Below are 27,508 nucleotides of genomic sequence, written 5' to 3'. Positions count from 1 at the left end.
CACATTTCAAATTGATTTTGGAAACTGTGGATGTCGTGTCCTCCGGACCAAAGAGGAAATGAACCATCCGGATTGTTATAGGCGCAAAGTTGAAAAGCCAGCATCTGTGATGGTATGGGGGTGTATTAGTGCCCAAGACATGGGTAACTTACACATCTGTGAAGACAGGCGCCATTAATGCTGAAAGGTACATACAGGTTTTGGAGCAACATACAGTATGTTGCCATCCAAGCAACGTTACCATGGACGCCCCTACTTATTTCAGCAAGACATTACCAAGCCACGTGTTATATCAACGTGGCTTCATAGTAAAAGAGTACAGGTACTAGACTGGCCTGCCTGTAGTCCAGACCTGTCTCCCATTGAAAATGTGTGGCGCATTATGAAGCCTAAAATACCACAACGGAGACCCCCGGACTGTTGAACAACTTAAGCTGTACATCAAGCAAGAATGGGAAATAATTCCACCTGAGAAGCTTAAAAAATGTGTCTCCTCAGTTCCCAAACGTTTACTGAGTGTTGTTAAAAGGAAAGGCCATGTAACAAAGTGGTGAACATGCCTTTTCCCAACTACTTTGGCACGTGTTGCAGCCATGAAATTCTAAGTTAATTATTTACTTGCAAAAAAAATAAAGTTTATAAGTTTGAACATCAAATATCTTGTCTTTGTAGTGCCTTCAATTGAATATGGGTTGAAAAGGATTTGCAAATCATTGTATTCCGTTTGTATTTACATCTAACACAATTTCCCAACTCATATGGAAACGGGGTTTGTATTTTTACAGTCTTTTATCTCATTGTAAAGAGAATATTTCTCCAGTGATTTGTTATGATTATTCATGATTATAACATTCGAGGGAAATCACAAAATCAGTCAATGAACGTGATCATTTTCATAGTGAAAATTGTCTGTATTAATATCGGCCCTGCATTTACTTGGTATCAGATCGATACCAACATGTACAGTATCGTTCGAGCCAACCGACCACGAGCAACAGTGCCTTCGTAAACAGGGAAGCTATGCGCATGCGCAAATTTAGTGTTTGGATCCCTCCTCCCCTCCGCGTCTGACAGCTCCGTTAGCTGCCGCTGCTCACCGGCAATGATACAGCAAACACGGTCTCGTTAAGGGCACACGGCCGCCCGATTTTTGACACGAAACGACCGACATTAGTCCCGACGACACTGTCAGTTGATTGTAGATGACGTGCGATAGTCGCCAAGTTTGTTTCGGGGGGGAAGAAGAGGACGTCAGCCAGAGGAATGGACGCAGCGACTGGTTTCATGCGACATAGGTCGACGACCACCTGACCGCCTCAAAAGAACTGTTTATACGGCGGAAAAAAAATCTTCGCTTTGCTTGGCTTTGACGCGACCATTTGAGCTGTAAAACATTTGCAAGGTACGACAAGGTCCGGAGGAGCGAAGCTAATCACTTTCTGTTGACCTAACAGGGCTTTTAAGCTAACTGTCTAGCCGAATTTTTGAATGAATTATTCCTTTTTATTCTCCTCTGCTTTTATGTAAGGCACATTAACGTGTTTAGTAGCTGAAGTCCGCGTATTAAGTCGAATTCCCGTCGTTAATGCAATGAAATAAGTCATTTGACATTTCACTGATGGGGCTTTAGCATCACGGGCGAGCTAGCTTCTGTGTTAGCTAGCAGGTAGCGTCAAAAGCCGCCAGGCCTTTTTCCGAGGAACGCAACCAACTTGAGCCTGTCTTGAGCGAGTATGCACCACCAGGACTTTTCTGGAGACCCGCCCGCTGCTGGTAGTAGCAGGAAGACTGTTTATCATTACCGCAGAGGCAGCAGCGGGGCTCCTGCCTCTTCCACTGGCTCTGGAGTCGTCACGATTGAAGACAGTCCGGCCCCGACTGGAACGTCCTCCCCAGGACCTCATCAGCAACCCGCGTCCCAGCTGGCCGGAGCTCAGATGAAGAAGAAAAGTGGTTTCCAGATAACGAGTGTCACTTCTGCCCAGGTCAACGTAAGCGGCAGTAACAGCCTGGCCGATGACACCGAGAGCTATGACGACCTGGATGAATCGCACACCGAGGACCTCTCCTCCTCTGATATGCTGGATGCTTCGGTGTCCAGGGCCACGGACACAGGCGTGCCAGAGAGAAGTTCGTCGGATGAGACGTTAAACAGTCTCCATGGGGTCGACACGCCGGGCCTCGTGTCGCCGAACGAGCCTTCTTATCCACATTCCATCCAGGGATCCCAGAAGCAAACTTCCATGGTAAATGGAACCGTGCAGCATTATTACCCTCTGCCCAATCCGCATCACCCAGACAACTTGGGGGGAGGTGAACCATCATTGCCGGTTCTCCCCAATGCAGCGGTGGCTAGCACCAGCCCAGGTGTGGTTTTTAAAACAGGGGTTACCCAGTCCCAGAAGCCACCACTGTTGGATAGCACCAAACCCGCAGGTGGGGTAGCTCAACCATCAGCCCCTACTGCTGGTAGAGCATGTGGGATGGCCAGTGATGCACATTCACAAGGCAATGGGAATTTTCCAAATGTCTCTACTGTCAATCCAGTTCACCCATCTGTGCAACAAGGTTTTGACAACAGCGGTGTGAGTGCGCCAACATCTTCCACTGGTGGAGGAACAGGCCAGCCTGCTGCTGCCTCTAGCACTCAAACCCAGACGACGACCAGCTCTCGTTTCAGGGTGGTCAAACTGGACACTAACTCTGAGCCGTTCCGCAAAGGAAGATGGACATGTACGGAATATTATGAGAAAGAGATTCCACCTGCAGCAATATCGGAGGCACCAAAAGGTGCAGAGGCTTCTGTAGAGACTGAGCCTGGTAATGCTGGAGTAAGTCCCGTACTTCCAGCTGTCCAGCCACCTCACAATTTGCAACCTTATCAGCTGCCCAGCCAGGATTTCACCAGTCCACATTCAATTCAAAGCCCACCACAAGCACCGGTGCAAACTATCCCACTCAACTATGTGTCACCCCAGGAAATAGTTGGTGCCGCTCACATGCAGAAGCCAGGCACTCCCGGTGCTCTCCCGGCAACTATGCAGCAGGTGAGCGGGCAGGCTGCTATAAACCAATCCCCTCAGCAGTTACCCTACGCTGTGGACTGGCACCAGGCACAAGCCCAGGGAGGTTATGTTTCACCTCTTCTTAATACCGGAATCCTAGCCGGAGGAAGCGGTCGGCAGCCAGACTTCATTCAACCCACTGCTCCATTTCAAACCCAGGTTCAGCCTCCACTGACACACATTGTAGCGTCCATATCAGCAGGATCAGGGGTCGCCGCACATCCACCAGGCAACATCGCTCAACACTTACCCCATCTTGGTCATCTGTCTCCAGCTGTTGGGGAAACCAGACAGCAACCTTCTCATTCTCTACAGCCAGTCTCCACCATCACTGTACCACCAGCGCATGGAACCCCATACACGCCTTTGACTGCACTTCAAGCTGACCTTCAACCCCTTCTGACTCCAGGCACGACTCTGTACCCCGGCCCAGTGTCAGGAGGAAGCTCCCTCAAATCCTCCCAGCTGGAAGATGCGCAAAAGTTTTTATTTCAGCACCAAGGCCTTCTGGGACTGCCCAGGCTGGGCGCCGCCACGGGTGGAGTTGCTCTGGACGCCGGCATCGCTGTCGGAAGCTTGGCCCACATGGGGATGTCAGCTGAGGCCAGCGCCTTCGTGGCTGCTGCTGCTGCTGGCCTGAGGACTCAGCCTGCTGAAGGAGAGGAGGACAGGTGAGGCCATAGTTTGTTGTTTTAGTGTAAACTGGGTATTACACAAAGGCATCCTTAATGTACTCAAACAACGTTTTGACTGAGACACAGACTAGCAGCATATAATATAAAGCAATAAAATAAGTAAATTGCAAAAGCAATGCTAATCTAGTATGACACAAATAATAGAACTAATGTCTAGTAAACGTGTCTTCACTGGTGAGATTGTATCATCTAAATGCCATGAGTGGGAGTAATAGTAGTCAGACAAAATAATTAATGTTCCTGTGGTGTGATTATTACTCATCAACAGCAAACAGTAAAACGTGCATTGCGTTTGTACCCTCGAAGGAATCATACCCGTCTCTAAAACACCTGACTATATCTTCCTTCGCACTTCATTCTCCTTCTCCTCTGACATGAACACCTTTTATTATCTAGCTGCGCTGTTGATTCCACCCAGGGTGAACACGTGCATCTGATTTAAATGTGCACATGCATGCTTGTCAAGGGGTCAAGGGTTGCACCTTGCCATGGTCTGAGTCATGTTTAGCTACATACAAACATGGTGGCTGTGGTCCAAAATAGCTTAGTATGCTTTTCTTTAACTGGCCTTTTCCATGAAATAGTCTTTGTTGCAGGCTGCAACAACAACAGACAGTCTTTGGCGCAATTAAACATGAGACTGTTCATTTTTTTCCTTTCCTAAAATATCGCTCTCTTTCCTACTTCTTACATGAACTCTTGAGGCAGCAGTGTCATGTGATTTTCTTTGTTTAGTTTTTTTTCCACGTTCACATTTAAGGGTGAGCAGGAGAGACAGACAAGGTAGTAATTGTTTGATATTTTAGACACGTTAAAGTTGCCCACTTAACAGGCATTTGTTATGATATAAATGTGTATTTCAAAGAAACATAATTGCTTTTGCTGGTAAAGTTTTAATTGTCTTTGAGTATATAGGCTGTGTGCCTTGACCAGAATTTATCTCAGCTTTTTGCTCATAAATTGAAAGAATGTTTGCTTCATTTTATTCTTGAGGAGTAGCCCAGCGTGTCTTGTGACCACGTTAAGTTCCGGGGCTTTTCACAAGCGGTAGAACGGGCATGTAAGGGCGTGTCAAGTAGCCACCTGTTGATGGCGGCGTTAGGTGGGTCTCCTGTGGAGTCCTCAAACATTGTAAGTAGGAATTTGGGCCTGCAGGTGTTGGTGTAGTTTGACTTTTGTAAACCTTCAGCATCCGTTCAATGCAGAGAAAACATACTTAAGCAACACTCATAACACCTACCACAATGTGCATTTCATTTACTGATCATCCTAATGTACACAATGTGTTTTACAAGATGTCATGGACCTGCATGAACAGTTAAACTGTGACTGGCACTTAGGCTTAGACCAGGGGTCGGGAACCTTTTTGGCTGAGAGAGCCATGAAAGCCAAATATTTTAAAATGTATTTCCGTTAGAGCCGTATAAAAAATGTTAACACTGAATACAACTAAATACGTGCATTTTTAAGTTAGACCAACATTTTTAGAGTATAATAAGTTTCTTATTATTTTTAATAACATGTTATTGTGAAGCTAACCAATAATACATAAAATACTTCTTACCATTAATGTGACTTCTGGTGCTGCATGGTTTTGCTGATGGCTTTGTAGTCCGGTTGATAAGTGGTTATTTTTAACACTGTAATTACCAGCGGGATTATTCATTACTTATCGTGTTAAGCAATGTCAGCTACGATTTATCTGAGAGCTAGATGCAGTCATCAAAAAAGCCACATCTGGCTCTAGAGCCATAGGTTCCCTACCCCTGGCTTGGACTTCGACAAACTTTAATGATCCACTAGGGAAATTGTTCCACACAGTAGCTCAGTTACAATGATGGAAAGTGTAAGGATGGAAAAGACAATGCAGGTATAAATAGACTAAATATAGCGATATAAAATATAACATATATATGTAATATTTACATAATATATGTACAGTATATTATATATACTGATATATTATATTATGTCTATATCATATATGCAATATATAACAATTACCATGTACAATATTACAGTATATGTGACAGCTGCAACATAAAATAGAGAGTAAATCCAGCTGAAAATAGACATAAAAAACAAAGAGAAGTAGCTAACATAGAAGGTGTCAGGTAATAGACAGATATCATCTATTGCTGTATGGCGAGTGATTATACAGCTGGATGGAGTGCGGAATGAAGGAGTTCTTGAATCGAACACTTTTTAATAGAAGCCCTCACGGTAAAAATCAGTTTGCCCATAAACACAGGAAACATCATGGTCAAGATTGGAAAACATGATCATGCCAATTTAGTTGGGTGGGACAATGATTGTCAATATGCATTAGTCATAGTAAGATGCCTTTCAAAGACTAATCCTCCGAGCTTCAGTTTGTGAGTTATGCGTCTTGACATGGACACACCTGTTCAAACACCGTCATTAAAACAGAATGTTTAAGCCGCCAGTGGGAACGAACAAGCTCAAAAGGCATTATCTAATGCTATAATTTGAAAAAATGCTATACTACAATGCTCACAGAAAAATGTATCTGTTGTGAATTATGCAGAACATTCATCACCTGTTGGCTTGGTCCTCCTTTGCGTCTTCATGAGACTTTATTGTATCTATGTGTGTGTGTCTTTTTAGCAATTGTGTCTGGTAATGAGAAATGAAAAAATATAACCTTTGTGCTTTGCTTCCTTGTGGTGTGGTACCGTAATTTGCCACATAGGGGCAGTGTATGCCCTTCAATTCCTTGGGTCTGGGCCCCAAGTGCTTTATATAATTTAAACGTGCTTTGAGAGTCACTGACCTAAATGTGCTTTCCTCACAAGTGAGGAAAAGACCTTTCTGCACGCAACGACCGAATGAATGAACTGACGATTAGGCAGTTTTGAAACTGCTCCCAGTTTACTGATTGATTTAACATCCAGCATGGGGTTGTTACAAACGGAATGATCACTTGTTCTGACAGAGAAAAGCATCTTTAAATGCGTAAAATGATATTTGCATCCTTGTGATGACACTGGTTTGGCCATGATGCCATCTTGCAGATTAAACCTTGACAGATTTAGCATTGGTCTTTTATGATGTGGGAAGGGAAGTGGTTGGCTTCTGCTACTAATTTTTTTTAGCTCTTGTGGACCTTATGCACTAAAAAGCAACATACATATTTGTAGTGTTGATAAGAGTTAGACAGGATATAAATACATGTAATAAAGTTTTACACACTGGGAAGTCATGTTGTGCAATAAACGTCAGGTTGCAGCAGCTCTGGTCTTTCTAATCAATAGCTTTTCCAAAAGTGTGTGTTCTAGCAGCTCTTCAATGTGTTTTGGCTATCATCAACCATATTTTCCAAAACACAGTACAGACTAAGTACAAGCTTTCGTTTGTACTTAGTCTGTACAAACGAAAGCTTGTAGGTTCAATGATGTGCACGATTGAAAAGCTTACTTACTAAGACAGCAATGTGTTAATATAAGTTTAGATTGGGGTATATTATAATGGGAAAAGCCGTTAATGTCTCTTGTTTTCATTTTAGCATTTAAGCTAGCGAGCTGGCACCAGTCAGTCCGTGAGTCCACCAAAGTGAAGTTATCAATCATGGGTTTTGAATGATTTTTATTTAAAACGGCAATCCTATCCGTCGGGAGTTTTACCACAGTTACTGACGCCGGTCATTGTTACTTTCCTAAATTATATATATACACATTTCTCTACGTGTGTGTGTGTGTGTGTGTGTGTGTGTGTGTGTGTGTGTGTGTATATACATACAGTCAATGGTCAAAAGTTTACATGCACTTGTGAAGGACATAATGTCATGGCAGTCTTGAGTTTCCAATAATTTCTACAATTCTTATTTTTTTGTGATAGAGTGATTGGAGCACATACTTGGTCACAAAAAAAATTCTTGAAGTTTGGTCCTTTGATGAATTTATTATGGGTCTACTGAAAATGTGGCCAAATCTGCTGGGTCAAAAGTATACATACAGCAATGTTAATATTTGGTTACATGTGCCTTGGCAAGTTTCACTGCAACAAGGTGCTTTTGGTAGTCATCCACAAGCTTCCGGCAATTCTCTGGTTACATTTTTGACCACTCCTCTTGACAAAATTGGTGCAGTTCAGCTACATTTGTTGGTTTTCTGACATGGACTTGTTTCTTCAGCATTTTCCACATGTTCTCAATGGGGTTTAAGTCAGGACTTTGGGAAGGCCATTCTAAAACCTTAATTCTCGCCTGATTTTGCCATTCCTTTACCACTTTTGACGTGTGTTTGGGGTCATTGTCCTGTTGGAACACCCAACTGTGCCCAAAACACAAACTCCGGGTTGATGATTTTAGGTTTTCCTGAAGAATTTGGAGGTAATCCTCTTTATTCATTGTCCCATTTACTCTCTGTAAAGCACCAGTTCCATTGGCAGAAAAACAGGCCCAGAGCCTAATACTACCACCACCATGCTTGACGGTAGGAGTGGTGTTCCTGGGATTAAAAGCCTCACCTTTTCTCCTCCAAACATATTGCTGGGTATTGTGGCCAAACAGCTACATTTTTGTATCATCTGACCACAGAACTTTACTCCAGAAGGTCTTATCTTTGTCCATGTCCTTCGAATTGAACACAGGCTGTAAAGATTGTGTATTAGATGTGAGAGGTCTCACTCTTGTTTGTTTTTGTTGGCCAAAATGTTGTACTGAAACACTAGGAGGTGTTGGAGAAGAACAAAGCTTGTTTATTAGAGTCTTTATTAGCCAAACTGCTTTGTGTTTTATATAGATATCAAAAAGTTAACATAATGTTTTTACATGTTGTGGATTTGTTCATTTCACAAAGTGAAAGTGAAAAAATAAACGTCCCTACTTGATCTTGAGTTAATAATGTTCAGACACTTTTTGCGGCTCAAAGACGTTTGCCGTCTACCTACGGCCGCCGGCTGGACTTTATTGTTATAATCTTCTTAATCTACTTGCCAAATTCCTTTTCATGGCTAGTTACTTTCTGCGCATTCAACACATTTATTCTTTTGTAGTTTCACTACTTCGCATTTAAACTAGTTTAGCACCGCGGCTAGCGTAGCTTGTCCTCTCCTCCCCCACTGTGTGCTAACCCAGCTAACCCATAACTTTACAAAGATATTAGCTAATAGTTCTCTCTTGGTTGGTTAGATCCAAACCCAGAAATAACGTTTAGAGAACATTAGCAATAATGCCACATTTTAAAACAGTCTGTATTACTGTACTTTATTTAACATACGTGAATAATTGATGTTTGGACATTTGCCCATCAACGTTCTAATCGTGATGCATCGGAGAATATGACTTCATATATATAGTCATATACATATGACTATATGTATATATCTATATATCTATATATATATGTATATATATATATATATATATATATATATATATATATATATATATATATATATATATATATATATATATATATATATATATATATATATATATATATGTATGCCGTTCAGGCCAAAAGTTTGGACACATCTTCTCATTCAATGTGTTTTCTTTATTTTCATGACTATAATATAATTTATAATATATTATATTATAATAATATTGTAGATCGTCACTGAAGGCATCAAAACTATGAATGAACACATGTGGAGTTATGTACTTAACAAAAAAAGGTGAAATAACTGAAAACATGTTTCATATTCTACTTTCTTCAAAATAACCACCGTTTGTTTGATTACTGTTTTGCACATTCTCTTACTTATTTATTATTTTTTTTTTCTATTTCTATTTATTTTATTTTTTTATTAATTTATTAATCAATCCAACAAAACAATACACAACAATACCATAACAATGCAATCCAATTCCAAAACCAAACCCAACCCAGCAACACTCAGAATAGCAATAAACACAGCAATTGAGAGGACACACAAACATGACACGGAACAATCTAAAAGTACTGAAACAAAAATTAATATTATCAACAACAGTATCAATATTAGTAACAATTTCAAAATAGCAGTGATTAAAAAACCCTCATTGATATTATCATTAAAAACATTAATAAAAAAATTAAAAAAAAAGAACAATAGTGTCACAGTGGCTTACACTTGCATCGCATCTCATAAACTTGACAACACACTGTGTCCAATATTTTCCACCAAGATATAATAAGTCATATTTTGGTTCATTTAATAGTTAAAACAAATTTAAATAATGGATCCCATATTCCAATATATGACTCATTATTATCTAAACTAAATGCAGCATTTTCTTGATGAGCTTCAAGAGGTAGTCACCTGAAAGGGTTTTCACTTCACAGGTGTCATAGTTTTGATGCCTTCAGTGACAATCTACAATGTAAATAGTCATGAAAATAAAGACAAAGCATTGAAATGAGTGTGTCCAAAACCTTTGGCCTGTACTGCAAATATGATGTTACTTTACATGCAGTTGGCTTCCGACCCTCAACCTAATTTTTTTTGGCCCAATGCGGCCAACAAGTCAATGTTTGGACACCCCTGATGTAAACGCAGGGAGTGAAACAATAGTGCTCTACTGTGATCGTTTCTGTGCTTTCCTGCTGTTTCTGTGTGGCTTACAGGTAGATGGTCTTGCATGCATTACTGTTTTTAGGGTACCAACATTTTTATGCTTGGTTATGATTTGCTAGACAGCCAACAAAACGTGAATCCACATTTATCCATAATCCTCTAATATGTCCCAGACTTCCTCCTATCTGGTGTGGTTCAAAATGCTCTTTGCTCTTGAAATGCATGAATAATTGATCAAGAATTGTGAGCAGGAAATGCAGCAGTGCAATGCAATTTTCTGTTATTTTAGTGTCTGTGCAAATCAAACGTCTGCGAGAAGCTTAAAGTTCATCCTTGCAGAGTCAGTAAACAAGCAGAGATGTTGTTCTTATTGCTCATTTTCCTCGCATGAACCATATGGCAACGGGTTGGTTATGTAAGCCATTGCATGCCGAGCTGAGGACGATTGGCTTACGCTCTAGAGGAGCTGCTGCTGGGAGAGCTGTTTTGAGTTTTGGGGCGTTGCTTATCTCTTGTTTAGTCTGTGTCTCGGAAAAGATTGTGGACTTCATCCTCAATTTCAAACAAATAGAAGGTTCTTCTTCATTGCCACTTTTGGTCTCCATTCCTTCACTTAAATGTTGTTTATTGCTGGTCAAAATACCAAAAATAAATAGTTTATTTTGCATTTGTGCAACAAAAACAACCTTGTAAGTCACAATGCTCATAATAATAGGCAAACCAGATTTGGCTAGTCTTCAAATACGGTATACACACACCAATCACACGTTAGTGCATGTCTCCCAACTGGCTGAGGACAAGTGATGTGGATCAAGGCAGGCCAATCACAGCACACCATGCATAAAAAGAGGGATGACCGTAAAGGAGCGAATTACATCCCAAAGTGTCCTACTCACATCACTGTGGTGTATATAAATATTACTTTAAAAAAAATTAAGAATAGGGAGGATTGATTGATTGATTGAGACTTGTATTAGTAGGTTGCACAGTGCAGTACCGGTATATATTCCGTACAATTGACCACTAAATGGTAAAACCCGAATAAGTTTTTCAACTTTTTGAAGTCGGGGTACAACTTTGAATTATTTACATTATTTACAATCCGGGGTGTGGGATGTGGAGGGGGGGGGGGGGGGGGGGGGGGGGGGTTAGGTTTGGTTGATATCAACACTTCAGTCATCAACATTTGCATCATCAGAGAAATGGACATTTGAACAGTGTAGGACTGACTTGGTAGGATATGTACAGCAAGTAGTGGACATAGAGAGATCAGAAAGCATAAGCATAAGCATAAGGAAATGGCTACTCCTAGTCCTAACTGTAGTAACTACTCTCTTAAGACTAGCTCAACTGGTCAAGGAGTGACAGCTGTTTTTAGAGAGGTGGAAGATAAGATGGTGGACATATGCGGGAAAGAGAGTGAGCCGCAACACCAGGTGGCGCATTAAGGTCCACCATTGTGATCTCCCATCGTGTGCACTGTTTACGGTGGGCTTGAGCCATATATGGGTCAGCCCTTTGTTGAGCTTGGAAAGATGGACGGACCTGGACACACACTGAATAAAAGCATCCCGTACGGGCGTCCTCTGACGTAGCAAACGCCGTGGTCTCAGGGTATTGGCTGAAGCGACACGCCTCTAACAGTGATTGGCTGGAAATACCGGTTAGATCTTTCTTACAGTGAGATCTCCGTGTAAATAGTTTGTAGCCTTTTGTTCTGAGCAGTTGTGCTCACGTGGACTGCCCACCCACCGTGCGAGTACATGATGTACATAAATGTAGTCAATAGAACATTTACAGTCAACCACTTGATAGCATTGACACTTTGGCAAATGGCGTTCTAAGCACTCCATTACGCCTCCTGTTTCTGTCCCGTTCAGTGACATGTATACAAGACTTAATGAGGTGAATCGTTTAAGCTGAATCGTGCGCTTCTGTGTTTTTTCTTTGCTCTACGATACAATTTTTGTTTGCATTAAAACAGGAAAATGAGCGGCTTCAGATCATTCGAATGGTATTTGTTCGCCGACTGTACTGTAACCTGTGTGTGCGAGCGTGGAGGTACACGTGAGGCCAGTAGAGCCCCATGCTGTGCATGTGTATGTCCAGCATGCATGAACTAATGCAGAGTGACAGCACTGCCAATGGTGCTCCTCCTACAACTTAAGCATTTTCTTTCCCTGCGTGGGGAGACACGAGGGCGACGGGGTGGACGTTATCATGTTTTGGGTGCAAGGATGCGGGACCGTCAGTCGAATTCCACCAAGAACTTTGGGGCGGGGGATGCGATATACAGTTTTATTCCAACCGCCAGATCTGGGCGGGACCTCTAGGTGATGATACTCGTGCTAACGGGGTATGTGGTCTAAAATGGCTCATCCAATTGGATGGATTGCTCTAATCTCTGCTGACAGTTTACATAACAACTGAAGGGGAGGCGACATGACTCCTAATGCTGTGACGTCACAGCCCACCCTCTTAGTGCTGCTCGCCAACCAAGCAAGCTTCAATTCAAGCACAGGGGTGGCGGGCGCAGGGGGCACCACAGCACCGTCGTCCACACGCACTCCCGCTCCCTTCCCCGTCCTCCTCCGCTCCGTCCAGGGTCTATGTTGTCGGTCCATCTCCCCTGATGCGAAGCACTGAGGGGGACAGGGGTAAGGGTCAAAGGGCAGAGGTTTGGAGGACAGAGGAGGAACAGTGGTGGTGTTTGTTTTGGGTGGAAGGTGGGAACGTGTTGTGTGGACCGTGTGGTTTTTAACCTGAGCATCAATGAGAGAAAAGGGGCTCGCCGAGGCCGAAAGAGTGCAGGGCCAGGAAGCCATGGCCGTGAAGATTTTCTTCTGGGAGCTGGAGAAACATCTAAAGAGGTAACGATGGAGGCCATTTTGTGTTAGTGTAGCATCTGTGCTGTTGTGGGGATGTTAGTCTGGAATTCTGTAGATTTGCGTCTTATACCCACCCTGGGCATGTGCAGACCCTCGATCCACCTGCGGACACAATGTTTTTGCCTTTTGCCCATGCACGCTTTGTATCGGTTGGCTGACTGACGTTCATCTCCTGGACCAATAGGTCGCCATCTTGGCTTGCTGACTGGCTGAGCAGCACATCATGTTCCAGCTCTCATGTTAGCGTCCTCATTTATCAGCCTACTTATGGGCTTCAGTGGCCCAACAGAGCAAGTCAGCATACATTTTATTGTTAAGCTTACAGAAGCACCTTAATAACCTCAACTTTAGACGTCAAATGGTGGTTCTCTGGAAACCCGGAGAGGAATGTAATGAAATAAGCACCTTTTAGGTTTGACAGATGGGAGAAGAGATGCATGCAAGCAACTTTGACTTTTCTGCCAATCAGAACAAGGTGCTGTTGAGCAGCAACAACAGGTCCACGTAGCAGCCTGATGAGAATTAAAGTGTGCATGTGTGAAACAACACAGGCACTAAAGCCACACCTTTGTCTGCACTGTGGGTGGACATTGGTTCCTCTGATTATTCTGCACCCTCCCATGAGTCAGTGCACGTCTTCTTTGTGTGCTGGTTATCAAAATTGTTGAAATCATCAGCCTTACTAACCAATGATTGATTAGAGGCACTTGATTGACGTCAGTGTTAGGTGATCTCGTCAGTTCTTGCTTAATCTTCATTGTAAACCAATCACTGCATCTTTGGGCTGATTGTTTAGGTTAAATTCCGTCCTTATTTGTTTTTCAGTGGTATATTTTATACTTTCGTTTTTAAATTTGTTTTGATACACTACATGTTTATTTTCTCCTCCAGAATTTAATTTGCAAATACAATTTGCCTTTTACCCACCAGTTTATTTGCTTAATAGCGATTCAGTAATTAGGGATGTGAATCTTACAACTGACGATTTGATTCTGATACAATCCTTGATTCAACATGATTCTCAATTCGAACCGACTTTTGCAATATATTATGTGGTATTAAAAGTATAGCATTTTCAACATTTTCAAAACCGGTTACAGAGGCTCCTCTTGATGAATACGCACAGCAAATAAGCTTTTACCTGTCCTTTCTGGCCACATAGGGGGGAAAATATTGTTATCTATATGCCCGTATCTGCTGTATAGATTTACTTTATAGAGGAGAAGTGTGGGATACTTCTCTTGTATCAGTATTTATGTTCAACTTTAGTAAATTCGACAGTTTTAAGGTTTTGGTACAAACATTTCTTCGAAAGAAGAAAATAGAAGTCAGAGGAGGGACAAGACAGAGAGAGACAACAACAACAACAACAAAGATACACCAGCAGAAATAATATATATAAAAATTGTAGCAGTATTAATAAACTAAAATTAGTGAAGCAAAATGTAGTATTACAGTACTGACAATGATCATTATTACACTATAATTACAATAATATTAATAGTAACAACAATATAAACAAATACTATTTACCTCTCTAGCACAATACTATAAACTTAAATGCAAAAGCAACATTATTACTAATAATATATACTTATATTATCAGCATTACTATCAATTGGGATGCAGCAATATAAATATTGTCAAATAATACACCTCTATTATCACCATTATTTTAAATTGAAATTTACAAATGTAAATATTGACAAATAATAAATATTTACCTCTATTATCACCATTACCATCAATTGAAATGTAGCAAAAATAAATATTGACAAAGAATATTTATCTATATTATTGACAAAGAATAAATATGTACCTCTATTATCACCATTATCAATTGAAATGTAGCAATGTAAATATTGACAAAGAATACATATTTACCTCTCTTATCACCATTACTATCAATTGAGATGTTGCAATATAAATATCGTCAAATAATACATATTTACCTCTATTATCACCATTACTATCAATTTAAATGTAGCAATGTAAATATTGACAAAGAATAATTATTTACCTCTCTTATCACCATTACTATCAATTGAAATGTAGCAATGTAAATATTGACAAAGAATAAATATTTACCTCTCTTATCACCATTACAATCAATTGAGATGTAGCAATGTAAATATTGTCAAATAATACATACTTACCTCTATTATCACCATTACTATCAATTGAAATGTAGCAATGTAAATATTGACAAAGAATAAATATTTACCTCTCTTATCACCATTACAATCAATTGAGATGTAGCAATGTAAATATTGTCAAATAATACATACTGTACTTACCTCTATTATCACCATTACTATCAATTGAAATGTAGCAATGTAAATATTGACAAATAATAATTATTTACCTCTCTTATCATCATTACTATCAATTGAAATGTAGCAATGTAAATATTGACAAAATAATTATTTACCTCTCTTATCACCATTACTATCAAAAGGGACGGCGTGGCGCAGTGGAAGAGTGGCCGTGCGCAACCCGAGGGGCCCTGGTTCAATCCCCACCTAGTACCTCGTCATGTCCGTTGTGTCCTGAGCAAGACACTTCACCCTTGCTCCTGATGGGTGCTGGTTAGCGCCTTGCATGGCAGCTCCCTCCATCAGTGTGTGAATGTGTGTGTGAATGGGTAAATGTGGAAGTAGTGTAGCTTTGAGTACCTTGAAGGTAGAAAAGCGCTATACAAGTACAACCCATTTATCATTATTTAATTGAGATGTAGCAATATAAATATTGTCAAAAAATACATATTTACCTCTATTATCAATTGAAATGTAGAAATGTAAATATTGACAAAGAATTAATATTTATCTATATTATCACCAATACTATCAATTGAAATGCAGCAATGTAAATATTGGCAAATAATAAATATTTACCTCTGTCATCACCATTACTATCAATTGAAATGTAGCAATATAAATATTGACAAAGAATAAATATTTACCTCTATTACCACCATTATCAATTAAAATGTAGCAATGTAAACATTGACAAAGAATAAATATTTACCTCTCATCACCATCACTATCAATTGAAATGTAGCAGTATAAATATTGTCAAATAATACATATTTACCTCTATTAGCAAATTGAAATGTAGTAATGTAAATATTGACAAAGAATAAATATTTACCTCTATCACCATTACTATCTACTCAAATGTAGAAATACATTACTGACAATGATCATTATTACACTATAATTACAATAATATTAATAGTAAGAACAATATTAACAAGTACTATTTACCTCTCTAGCACAATACTATAAACTTAAATGCAAAAGCAACATTATTACCAATAATATTTACTTATATTATCACCATTACTATCAATTGGGATGCAGCAATATAAATATTTTCAAATAATACACATTTACCTCTATTATCACCATTACTATCAATTGAAATGTAGCAATGAAAATATTGACAAATAATAATTATTTACCTCTCCTATCACCATTACTATCAATTGAGATGTAGCAATATAAATATTGTCAAATAATACATATTTACCTCTATTAGCAAATTGAAATGTAGCAATGTAAATATTGACAAAGAATAAATATTTACCTCTATCACCATTACTATCTACTCAAATGTAGAAATGCACACATTATAAGAGAAAGGAGGAGAATAAGAGAAAAAAATATAAATGTATATTACACCTTTTTTTCCACGACACACTTTCTATCATTATTCAATATCATTATTCATCCATCCATCCATCCATCTTCTTCCGCTTATCCGAGGTCGGGTCGCGGGGGCAGCAACCTAAGCAGGGAAGCCCAGACTTCCCTCTCCCCAGCCACTTCGTCCAGCTCTTCCTGTGGAACCCCGAGGCGTTCCCAGGCCAGCCGGGAGACATAGTCTTCCCAACGTGTCCTGGGTCTTCCCCGCGGCCTCCTACCGGTCGGACGTGCCCTAAACACATCCCTAGGGAGGCGTTCGGGTGGCATCCTGACCAGATGCCCGAACCACCTCATCTGGCTCCTCTCGCTGTGGAGGAGCAGCGGCTTTACTTTGAGCTCCCCTCAGATGGCAGAGCTTCTCACCCTATCTCTAAGGGAGAGCCCCGCCACCCGGCGGAGGAAACTCATTTCGGCCGCTTGTACCCGTGATCTTGTCCTTTCGGTCATAACCCAAAGCTCATGACCATAGGTGAGGATGGGAACGTAGATCGACCGGTAAATTGAGAGCTTTGCCTTCCGGCTCAGCTCCTTCTTCACCACAACGGATCGATACAGCGTCCGCATTACTGAAGACGCCGCACCGATCCGCCTGTCGATCTCACGATCCACTCTTCCCCCACTTGTGAACAAGACTCCGACTCAAGACTCATTATTCAATGTGCTCCAAATGGCCGGTAGGTGGGGACATTGTCCACTAAAACATCTTACTTACATGCATGTTTATAAATATAAATATAATACGTTTTCAAAATATATGTTTTCACCTTTTTCCAAGAGTAAAACAATATTGATGTTACTGTGTGCAAGGGGAAGTCGCTACACTGATTGTTTCCGTCCAATCTCTGCATATCATTACGCAAATGAGCCTCGCCGCCAACCAATCGGATGGCCTCTGGTTATGTTTTCGTCCAATCTGTAACCGCTGTCCTTGCATATCATTATGCAAATGATCCCCGCCGCCGACCAATCGGGAAGCCTCTGGTTCTCTCCGCCGCATTCATCACCCGGAGACTCAAGCCTCCGCCTTCAGTGTTTGGCACGCAGCGCTGGCAACCGCCGAGCCCCCAGAATGCGCTCCTTTTGCCGCTTCTTTACCAGCGGACCGCCGCTTTGCCGTGCTGAGGAGGCGCACCGGGGCGTGTCGACGCGCGGACTAGCATGAATTCCCAGTGTTACACGGTGGCGATGGACCTTGGCGTTTGCCAACTGCGGAATTTCTCCATATCGTTTCTGTCCTCCGTGCTCGGCAAGGAGAGTGCGTCGGTGCGGCTCGACAAGAGGTGACGTTTTTTGTCCCCAAACCCCCCACCCCCTTATTTTTTATGTCCACTTATTGTCTTCCCTCCCCTTGTCGCCATGTTGCAGTCGCGTTACTGTACCTGCCTCAACATCCATCGCCTCTTGCATCATACTATTCTAACTGATGGTGTCGTTTCATTGTGTGTCTTTCAGCTCCTCTGGTGCGAGTGTGGTGGCCATCGACAACAAGATAGAGCAAGCGATGGTAAGTTGTCGTCCTGGTGCACACCAGCAGATATGTTACGTAATGCCAAGGACGCGGTGCCGCACATTTGGCGCAAACGTGCAACGGTTCTAGGCAATTTATTTTGACTGATACCATTTTTTTTTATGCCAAACACAAATGTCCACTGCAGAGGACATATATATATGTACATACCCATCATTTAAATTTTACATTTACATTACAAGGTCAGAAAATATTTTCAGGCAGGTGAACGTAATATAAGCGACTAAAGTCTCCCTTGCACTGTCACGATTTTGTGTGGGCCAAGCTGAGGTTCACACGCTATCCCTCCCCTCCCTCCCATTGTCCCCATCATCTTCCTCCTCAGGAGCATGTTGCTAGGCAGGCAGCAGCCTCCCCTCCTCTCAGTATAAATAACTCAGCCCGTGATTGGCTCCTCCCACTCGGCGCAAGGACATTTTGTTCAGTGGCTGCAGAGGAGGGGATGCTCTTGATCAGGCCTGGGCAATTATTTTGACTCGGAGGGCCACACTTAGAGGAAAAAAATGTGTCTGGGGGCCGTTATATCTATCTATCTATGTATCGTAAATGGGTTATACTTGTATAGCGCTTTTCTACCTTTTTAAGGAACTCAAAGCGCTTTGACACTATTTCCACATTCACCCATTCACATGGCGAGAGCTGCCATGCAAGGCGCTAACCAGGCCCATCAGGAGCAAGGGTGAAGTGTCTTGCTCAAGGACACAACGGACGTGACTAGGCTGGTAGAAGGTGGGGATTGAACCAGTAACCCTCAGATTGCTGGCACAGCCACTCTCCCAACTTCGCCACGCCGTCCCCAAATATATATATATATATACATATATATATATATATATATATATATATATATATATATATATATATATATATATATATATATATATATATATATATATATATATGCGCATGCACACACACAAACATAAACATATATAAGCTGTGACAATCTGCTGTACAATGTGTGTGTTTGGGTCCTATTTTTAGGAACACTAATACAAAAACTCACAATAATGTCTGATTGAATGCTAAAAACGTTATGAAAGAACGGAATGGAATTTTAAATTTTCTACTGAATGAGACACTCAGAATGCAGATGAAAATAAAGAATGTGGGATTTACAATATTAACTATGAAGGATAAAACACTGAATATTGACAACACCCCCTCTCCATCCACATATTTTACAATATTAACTATGAAGGATAAAACACTGAATATTGACAACACCCCCTCTCCATCCACATATTTTACAATATTAACTATGAAGGATAAAACACTGAATATTGACAACACCCCATCTCCATCCACATATTTTACAATCAAGCGAAACGCAACAAAAATGCAACAAACACGGCGAAATATGAACGCGAAGGGTAAAAAAAAAACCCACCTGCAATCTGATATATCACTTTTCTTGTAGAACTTTGTTGTAAAAATCTCCTTCCGTGTCTGTCCCTGACACCCGTATTTCAGGCCGCTCTGGAAACACTCTGTGGAAACGCTCCCTACCCACACTGCTTGGTGCCTCGTCTGAGCTGCTGTGACTTAGATTACCATAGTAACTAATTTGATGACCATAGTAACTAATTAGATGACCATAGTAACTCGTATATCATGCAAATGCGCAGATTCCAACCATTGAAATACTTAGTATAGTTCAAGACTTACGGTCATCAGAAAACATGAGTGCACATCATAATGGCATATACACTTTCCATCTTAAACCAGTGGTTCTCAATCTTTTTTCAGTGATGTACCCCCTGTGGAATTTTTTTAAATTCAAGTACCCCCTAATCAGAGCAAAGCATTTTTGTTTGAAAAAAAGAGATAAAGAAGTAAAATACAGCACTTTGTCATCAGTTTCTAATTTATTAAATTGTATAACAGTGCCAAATATTGCTCATTTGTAGTGGTCTTTCTTGAACTATTTGAAAAAAAAGATAGGTTTTTATTTATATTAATAAAGGATTTTTGAATTGTTGCTATTTTTAGAATATTAAAAAAAAATCTCACGTACCCCTTGGCATACCTTCAAGTACCCCCAGGGGTATGCGTACCCCCATTTGAGAACCACTGTCTTAAACATCTAAAAAAATTATTTGGGAATGTCCGGCAGGCCAGATTGAAAAGCTTAACCCCGGGCCTTAAATTGCCCAGGTTTGCTCTAGATTATTACACTTTTTGGGGGGTGTCCAAACTTTTCCCATCAAGGGTTATAAACTGAAAAGTCATTTTTTTAAATGTTTTATTATTCTGTAAAAAATATGCTCGAACCAGAAATTATATATAGTTAATGGGTTATACTTGTATAACGCTTTTTTTTTTTTTACACCTTCAAGGTACTGAAAGCGCTTTGTCACTATTTCCACATTCACACACACATTCACACACTGATGGTGGGAGCTGCCATGCAAGGACCCATCAGGAGCAAGGGTGAAGTGTCTTGCTCAAGGACACAACGGACGTGACTAGGTTGGTAGAAGCTGGGGATAGAACCAGGAACCCTCAGTTTGCTGGCACGGCCACTCTCCCAACCGCGCCACGCCGTCCCCGTTTAAAGACATAACTTTGTGTCAGAGGTGACATTGTAAGTTACCGTATTTTTCGGAGTATAAGTCGCTCCGGAGTATAAGTCGCACCGGCCGATAATGCATAATGAAGGAAAAAAACATATATAAGTCGCACTGGAGTATAAGTCGCATTTTTGGGGGAAATGTATTTGATAAAACCCAACACCAAGAATAGACATTTGAAAGGCAATTTAAAATAAATAAAGAATAGTGAACAACAGGCTGAATAAGTGTACGTTATATGAGGCATAAATAACCAACTGAGAACGTGCCTGGTATGTTAACGTAACATATTATGGTAAGAGTCATTCAAATAACTATAACATATAGAACATGCTATACGTTTACCAAACAATCTGTCACTCCTAATCGCTAAATCCCATGAAATCTTATACGTCTAGTCTCTTACGTGAATTAATAACTAAATCAGACCTGGGCAAATTAAGGCCCGGGGCCCATTAATCTTTTCAATCTGGCCCGCCGGACATTCCCAAACATTTTTTTAGATCTTTAAGATGGAAAGTGTAGCTGCCATTATGATGTGCAGTCATGTTTTCAAATAAGTCTTCAACCATGCAAAGTATTTCAATGGTTGGAATCTACACTTTTGCATGATATGCTATACTTGTTACTATGATAATCTAATTAGTTACTATGGTAATCTAAATCACAGCAACTCAGACGAGGCACCAAGCAGTGTGGGTGGGGAGCGTTTCCACAGAGAGGCCAGTCTGAAATGCCTGTGTAAGGGACAGACGCGGAAGGAGATTTTTACAAGAAAGTTCTATAGCTCAGTGATATATCAGATGTATCAGATCGTAGGTGTGTTTATTTTATTTACCTTTCACTTTCATATGTTGCTGTGTTTGTTGCATTTTTGTTGCTCACTTGATTGTAAATATGTCGATCGAGCAGGGGTGTGACGGTCAAATGTTGTCAATATTCCGTGTTTTATCGTTCATAGTTAATATGAGGGGACGGCGTGGCGAAGTTGGGAGAGTGGCCGTGCCAGCAATCTGAGGGTTACTGGTTCAATCCCCACCTTCTACCATCCTAGTCACGTCCGTTGTGTCCTTGAGCAAGACACTTCACCCTTGCTCCTGATGGGCCTGGTTAGCGCCGTGCATGGCAGCTACCGCCATCAGTGTGTGAATGTGTGTGTGTGAATGTGGAAAATAGTGTCAAAGTGCTTTGAGTTCCTTAAAAAGGTAGAAAAGCGCTATACAAGTACGACCCATTTACCATTTACCAATATTGTAAATACCACATTCTTTATTTTCATGTACATTCTGGGTGTCTCATTTAGTTAGAGAGAAAAAAAAATCAGTTTTTTAAGGCGGTCTGTCATAACGTTTTTAGCATTCAATCAGAGATTATTGTGAGGTTTTGTATTAGTGTTCCTAAAAATCAGATATACTGGCCCCTAGACACATTTTTTTCTCAAAATTTGGCCCCCCGTGTCAAAATAATTGCCCAGACCTGAGCTAAATAATATTATTTGATATTTTACGGTAATGTGTTAATAATTTCACACATAAGTCGCTCCTGAGTATAAGTCGCACCCCCGGCCAAACTATGAAAAAAACTGCGACTTATAGTCAGAAAAATACGGTAGTTGTTAGTAGGGATGATGTTCGAAACCGGTTCTCCCGGTTGTTCGATAAGAAAAGAACCGATTCCATGGACTCGAATCCCTTTTTGAGAACCGGTTCCCGTTATCGAGGCCACTCTAGTAAAGAAAAAGAGTTGGTTCTTTATTCGAATCCCTGGGAACGAATCCCTTCCCACAGGAAATGCCCTGTGGGACGGCAATGTTATGCCCATTTGATTGTAGACTCTTACTGACACCTCGTGGCGATATGAAAATACTACGCGTCATTAGTTTGGGCACTTCCGGGTTGGCGACGTCTGTTCAGTTCATGAGACAATTGAGAAGTAGACAAGTTGTGTTAGCTCTTACGAGCATTGGAAAAGATAAGTCTGTAAGTAAACTGTTTAACTTGTTTATACAACTCAATATTAAAGGCCTACTGAAATGCGATTTTCTTATTTAAACGGGGATAGCAGGTCCATTCTATGTGTCATACTTGATCATTTCGCGATATTGCCATATTTTTGCTGAAAGGATTTAGTAGAGAACATCGACGATAAAGTTCTCAACTTTTGGTCGCTGATAAAAAAGCCTTGCCTGTACCGGAAGTAGCAGACGATATGCGCGTGACGTCACAGGTTGTGGAGCTCCTCACATCTGCACATTGTTTACAATCATGGCCACCAGCAGCGAGAGCGATTCGGACAGAGAAAGCGACGATTTCCCCATTAATTTGAGCAAGGATGAAAGATTTGTGGATGAGGAAAGTGAGAGTGAAGGACTAGAGGGCAGTGGGAACGATTCAGATAGGGAAGATGCTGTCAGAGGCGGGTGGGACATGATATTCAGCTGGGAATGACTAAAACAGTAAATAAACACAAGACATATATATACTCTATTAGCCACAACACAACCAGGCTTATATTTAATATGCCACAAATTAATCCCGCATAACAAACACCTCCTCCCTCCCGCCCATATAACCCGCCAATACAACTCAAACACCTGCACAACACACTCAATCCCACAGCCCAAAGTACCGTTCACCTCCCCAAAGTTCATACAGCACATATATTTCCCTAAAGTCCCCAAAGTTACGTACGTGACATGCACATAGTGGCACGCACGTACGGGCAAGCGATCAAATGTTTGGAAGTCGCAGCTGCATGCATACTCACGGTACCGCGTCTGCGTGTCCAACTCAAAGTCCTACTGGTAAGAGTCTCTGTTGTCCCAGTTCTCCACAAGCCAATGGTAAAGCTTGACTGTCATCTTTCGGGAATGTAAACAATGAAACACCGGCTGTGTTATCCGGCACAACAGTCAGGGGGTGCATTCTACGGCGGGGGTGCGTTATCCGGCACAACACCTGCCGCAATACACCGCTTCCCACCTACAGCTTTCTTCTTTGCTGTCTCCATTGTTCATTGAACAAATTGCAAAAGATTCACCAACACAGATGTCCAGAATACTGTGGAATTTTGCGATGAAAACAGACGACTTAATAGCTGACCACCATGCTGTCCCAAAATGTCCTCTACAATCCGTGATGTCACGCGCAGGCGTCATCATACCGAGACGTTTTCAGCAGGATATTTCGCGTGAAATTTAAAATTGCACTTTAGTAAGCTAACATTGGCATGTGTTGCAATGTTAAGATTTCATCATTGATATATAAACTATCAGACTGCGTGGTCGGTAGTAGTGGGTTTCAGTAGGCCTTTAAGGTGGAAAGTGGTTAAATATGATACTAAGATGTTTATTGAAAAACGATTTTTGTGCACTGTTTCAATGGATTTTTTGAGGACTTAAAATGGCTGCCAGTCGTGTATTTCCACCATCGAAATAGTTTCAACACTCAGAAGTATTTGTTTGATGATAGTACTGTATATTTGTGTGAAGCTAATATTTACATATTGTGTATTAAATTTCAGTATGTTAATTGAATCACATAGCTTATACATTTGTCATTGTGTGTATTTCAGTTAAAAAAAAAAAAATAACAGTCCAGTGCAAGACAAAAGTAAAGATAGGAAAAGACAAAGCAAGATCAACAACAATAAAGAGCCTAAATGGATTAATCTGCTTTGGAACTTTATTAGACGTCTTGGATTGTTTGTTAGCTGTCTGCCTGTGTGTGTAGTTAGTATGTTCCAATAGCAGCAGAAGTGCACTTTTTGGAGAGCTGTATTATTTTCAGTTTTGTGCCCAAGGGACTGATTTTATTTAACACTATATTATTATTTATACACCGATAGTGATCACAGAGACAGGTTGTTTTTGTGTTACTGTATTTATTTGTTTTTCTGAAAAATCCCACTTAATATACTTTGGGTAGCAACAGTCAATATTTATTTATTAAATTTTTTTAGGGGGGGGTAACAGTCAATATATATTTATTTTATTTTATTTTTTTCTTATAAAATATAAGTGAGCTTTGGTTAAACCAAATATTGTGTTTTTTTCCATATACAACAACCTATCTGGATTCGATAAGGAATCGGTTCGATAAGAGGATTCGATAATGGGCTTGAACTCGATAATTCCTTATCAAACATCATCCCTAGTTATTAGTGTCAACATTTCAGCTTTTATTTATTATTATTGTTGTGTTTTTTTGTTTGATTTTATTTCAACAATATGCAAATTCTGGACACCCCCGGTCTACATCCGCCATTGCATGAAAAACCCTATACTAAAGCCGACCCCCACCCTCCCTGTCCCTCCTCAGGACCTGGTGAAGAGTCACCTGATGTACGCTGTGCGCGAGGAGGTGGAGGTGCTGAAGGAGCAGATCAAGGAGCTGATCGAGCGCAACACCCAGCTGGAGCAGGAAAACAACCTGCTGAAGACCCTGGCCAGCCCGGAGCAGATGGCTCAGTTCCAAGCCCAGGTCCAGACCGGCGGCTCCCCCACCGGCGCCGCCCAGCCCGTGGTCCAGGCCTCGGCGGGGACGACGCAAGTTCTCCCTTCCGCACAAAACTCTGGCGCATCCGCGTAAAAAAAAAAAAATCCCCAGCTGTGAGGGATTAGCGAATGGGAACAGAGGAGCCATAATATAACCCCTCCTCCTCCTCTCCCCCCCTCCTCAACACTATGAGGATTTCCTATGGTTTTTGTTGCACATTTTGTTCATGGTGTACGTCTGCCTTGTCTCTGACTTTGACCTGCTTCGAACAATCGCTGTTGTCATGGTGACGGGGGACGCACACACCAAGATTATGTGAATTGATCTGTGGAAAGTGTGCCATTGCCCCCCCCCCCCCCACCCCCACTCAATCAGCACACATTCCTTTTATTTTTTTTTGTCAGTGCATCTTCTCCACTTGCACATGTCGCTGCTACCAATGGACAAACTTTTTAACCGAGGACTCCCCCATCTGGAATGGGACGATAAGAGACGACATATTGGTGGCGCCATCACTGTTCACTTCGGCATCTTCTCTAGTGTCACGTGACCCTCCTCGACACACCCGACCCTCTTGGATGGGGACCTAAATATTTATGCAGGGAATCAACGTTCTTTTTTTTGTTTGTTTTTTAGAGAGTTTGTTGAGGTAATTTATGTCCAAGTGATGTGCAACAGTTAAAATAACAGCGAGGTGTTGGATAGGACGAACCACAACATTGCCAATTCAGCCAAGTGCCTGGTGTGTAACCATAGATACATATATAATCTCTTTTTCAATTATTTTATATGTACATATACGTGTGTGTATATATATATATATCTATGGTTTGCCAGGTTGAGAAGTACCTGCTATATCAGCACTTGTGGTGAGAACAGACGACGATTATTTACCTCGGACGCTCAAAACAATATCGGGACTGTTTCTGTTTGAGAATGTTTCACTTGAGTTGTTTTAAGCGAGTGAGGACGTTTCACTTTTCTTTTCAGTCTTTTGTACAGCCAGGTGGTGTTTGTTGCTGGCACGCTGGCGCACACACTTTGGCAAACAAGGAAAATGCCTGGCGAGGAAGTACGTGAGTGTTTTTGTGCATGTTCCTCAGCCCGACACAAATGTGACGTTACGATTTGCACTAGACAGTTGCACCTCAAATAAAAGTGAAAACAGAGAAAAAGAGACTGTTTTTGTTTTGTTTTGTTCAGGGACTTGCATTGTGTTATGCTTGTAATGAGGAACTGGGATTCAAACTTTCAACTCATTAATATTGTTTTCAAATGTACAAACCCCGTTTCCATATGAGTTGGGAAATTGTGTTAGATGTAAATATAAACGGAATACAATGATTTGCAAATCATTTTCAACCCATATTCAGTTGAATATGCTACAAAGACAACATATTTGATGTTCAAACTCATAAACTTTTTTTTTTTTTGCAAATAATCATTAACTTTAGAATTTGATGCCAGCAACACGTGACAAAGAAGTTGGGAAAGGTGGCAATAAATACTGATAAAGTTGAGGAATGCTCATCAAACACTTATTTGGAACATCCCACAGGTGAACAGGCAAATTGGGAACAGGTGGGTGCCATGATTGGGTATAAAAGTAGATTCCATGAAATGCTCAGTCATTCACAAACAAGGATGGGGCGAGGGTCACCACTTGTCAACAAATGCGTGAGCAAATTGTTGAACGGTTTAAGAACAACGTTTCTCAAAGTGCAATTGCAAGAAATTTAGGGATTTCAACATCTACGGTCCATAATCTCATCAAAAGGTTCAGAGAATCTGGAGAAATCACTCCACGTAAGCCGGAAACCAACATTGAATGACCGTGACTTTCGATCCCTCAGACGGCACTGTATCAAAAACCGACATCAATCTCTAAAGGATATCACCACATGGGCTCAGGAACACTTCAGAAAACCACTGTCACTAAATACAGTTGGTCGCTACATCTGTAAGTGCAAGTTAAAGCTCTACTATGCAAAGCGAAAGCCATTTATCAACAACATCCAAAAACGCCGCCGGCTT

The 27,508-nt window shown here is 41.0% G+C and overlaps 1 protein-coding gene across 3 annotated transcripts; it reads left to right on the top strand.

Moving 5' to 3' along the window:
- The first annotated feature begins 1,056 nt into the window (after positions 1-1,056).
- LOC133622484 (TSC22 domain family protein 1) lies at positions 1,057-26,649 on the top strand. 3 transcript variants are annotated; one of them, XM_061985275.1, is made up of 3 exons: positions 1,057-3,736; positions 18,330-18,381; positions 25,298-26,649. In XM_061985275.1, the coding sequence occupies exons 1-3, from the start codon at positions 1,734-1,736 to the stop codon at positions 25,565-25,567; spliced, it is 2,325 nt and encodes a 774-aa protein (XP_061841259.1). In that variant the 5' UTR covers positions 1,057-1,733; the 3' UTR covers positions 25,568-26,649. The 3 variants fall into 3 exon arrangements, with proteins under 3 accessions (XP_061841259.1, XP_061841261.1, XP_061841260.1); XM_061985277.2 differs by lacking the exon at positions 1,057-3,736 and adding an exon at positions 12,785-13,152; XM_061985276.2 differs by lacking the exon at positions 1,057-3,736 and adding an exon at positions 17,413-18,157.
- Positions 26,650-27,508: the final 859 nt, after the last annotated feature.

Source organism: Nerophis lumbriciformis, linkage group LG23 (assembly GCF_033978685.3).
Source record: "Nerophis lumbriciformis linkage group LG23, RoL_Nlum_v2.1, whole genome shotgun sequence".
In the NCBI taxonomy this organism is placed as follows: Eukaryota; Metazoa; Chordata; class Actinopteri; order Syngnathiformes; family Syngnathidae; genus Nerophis; species Nerophis lumbriciformis.
Note: the sequence above shows the minus strand (reverse complement) of the source record. Positions and strands in the feature narration are given on the sequence as shown.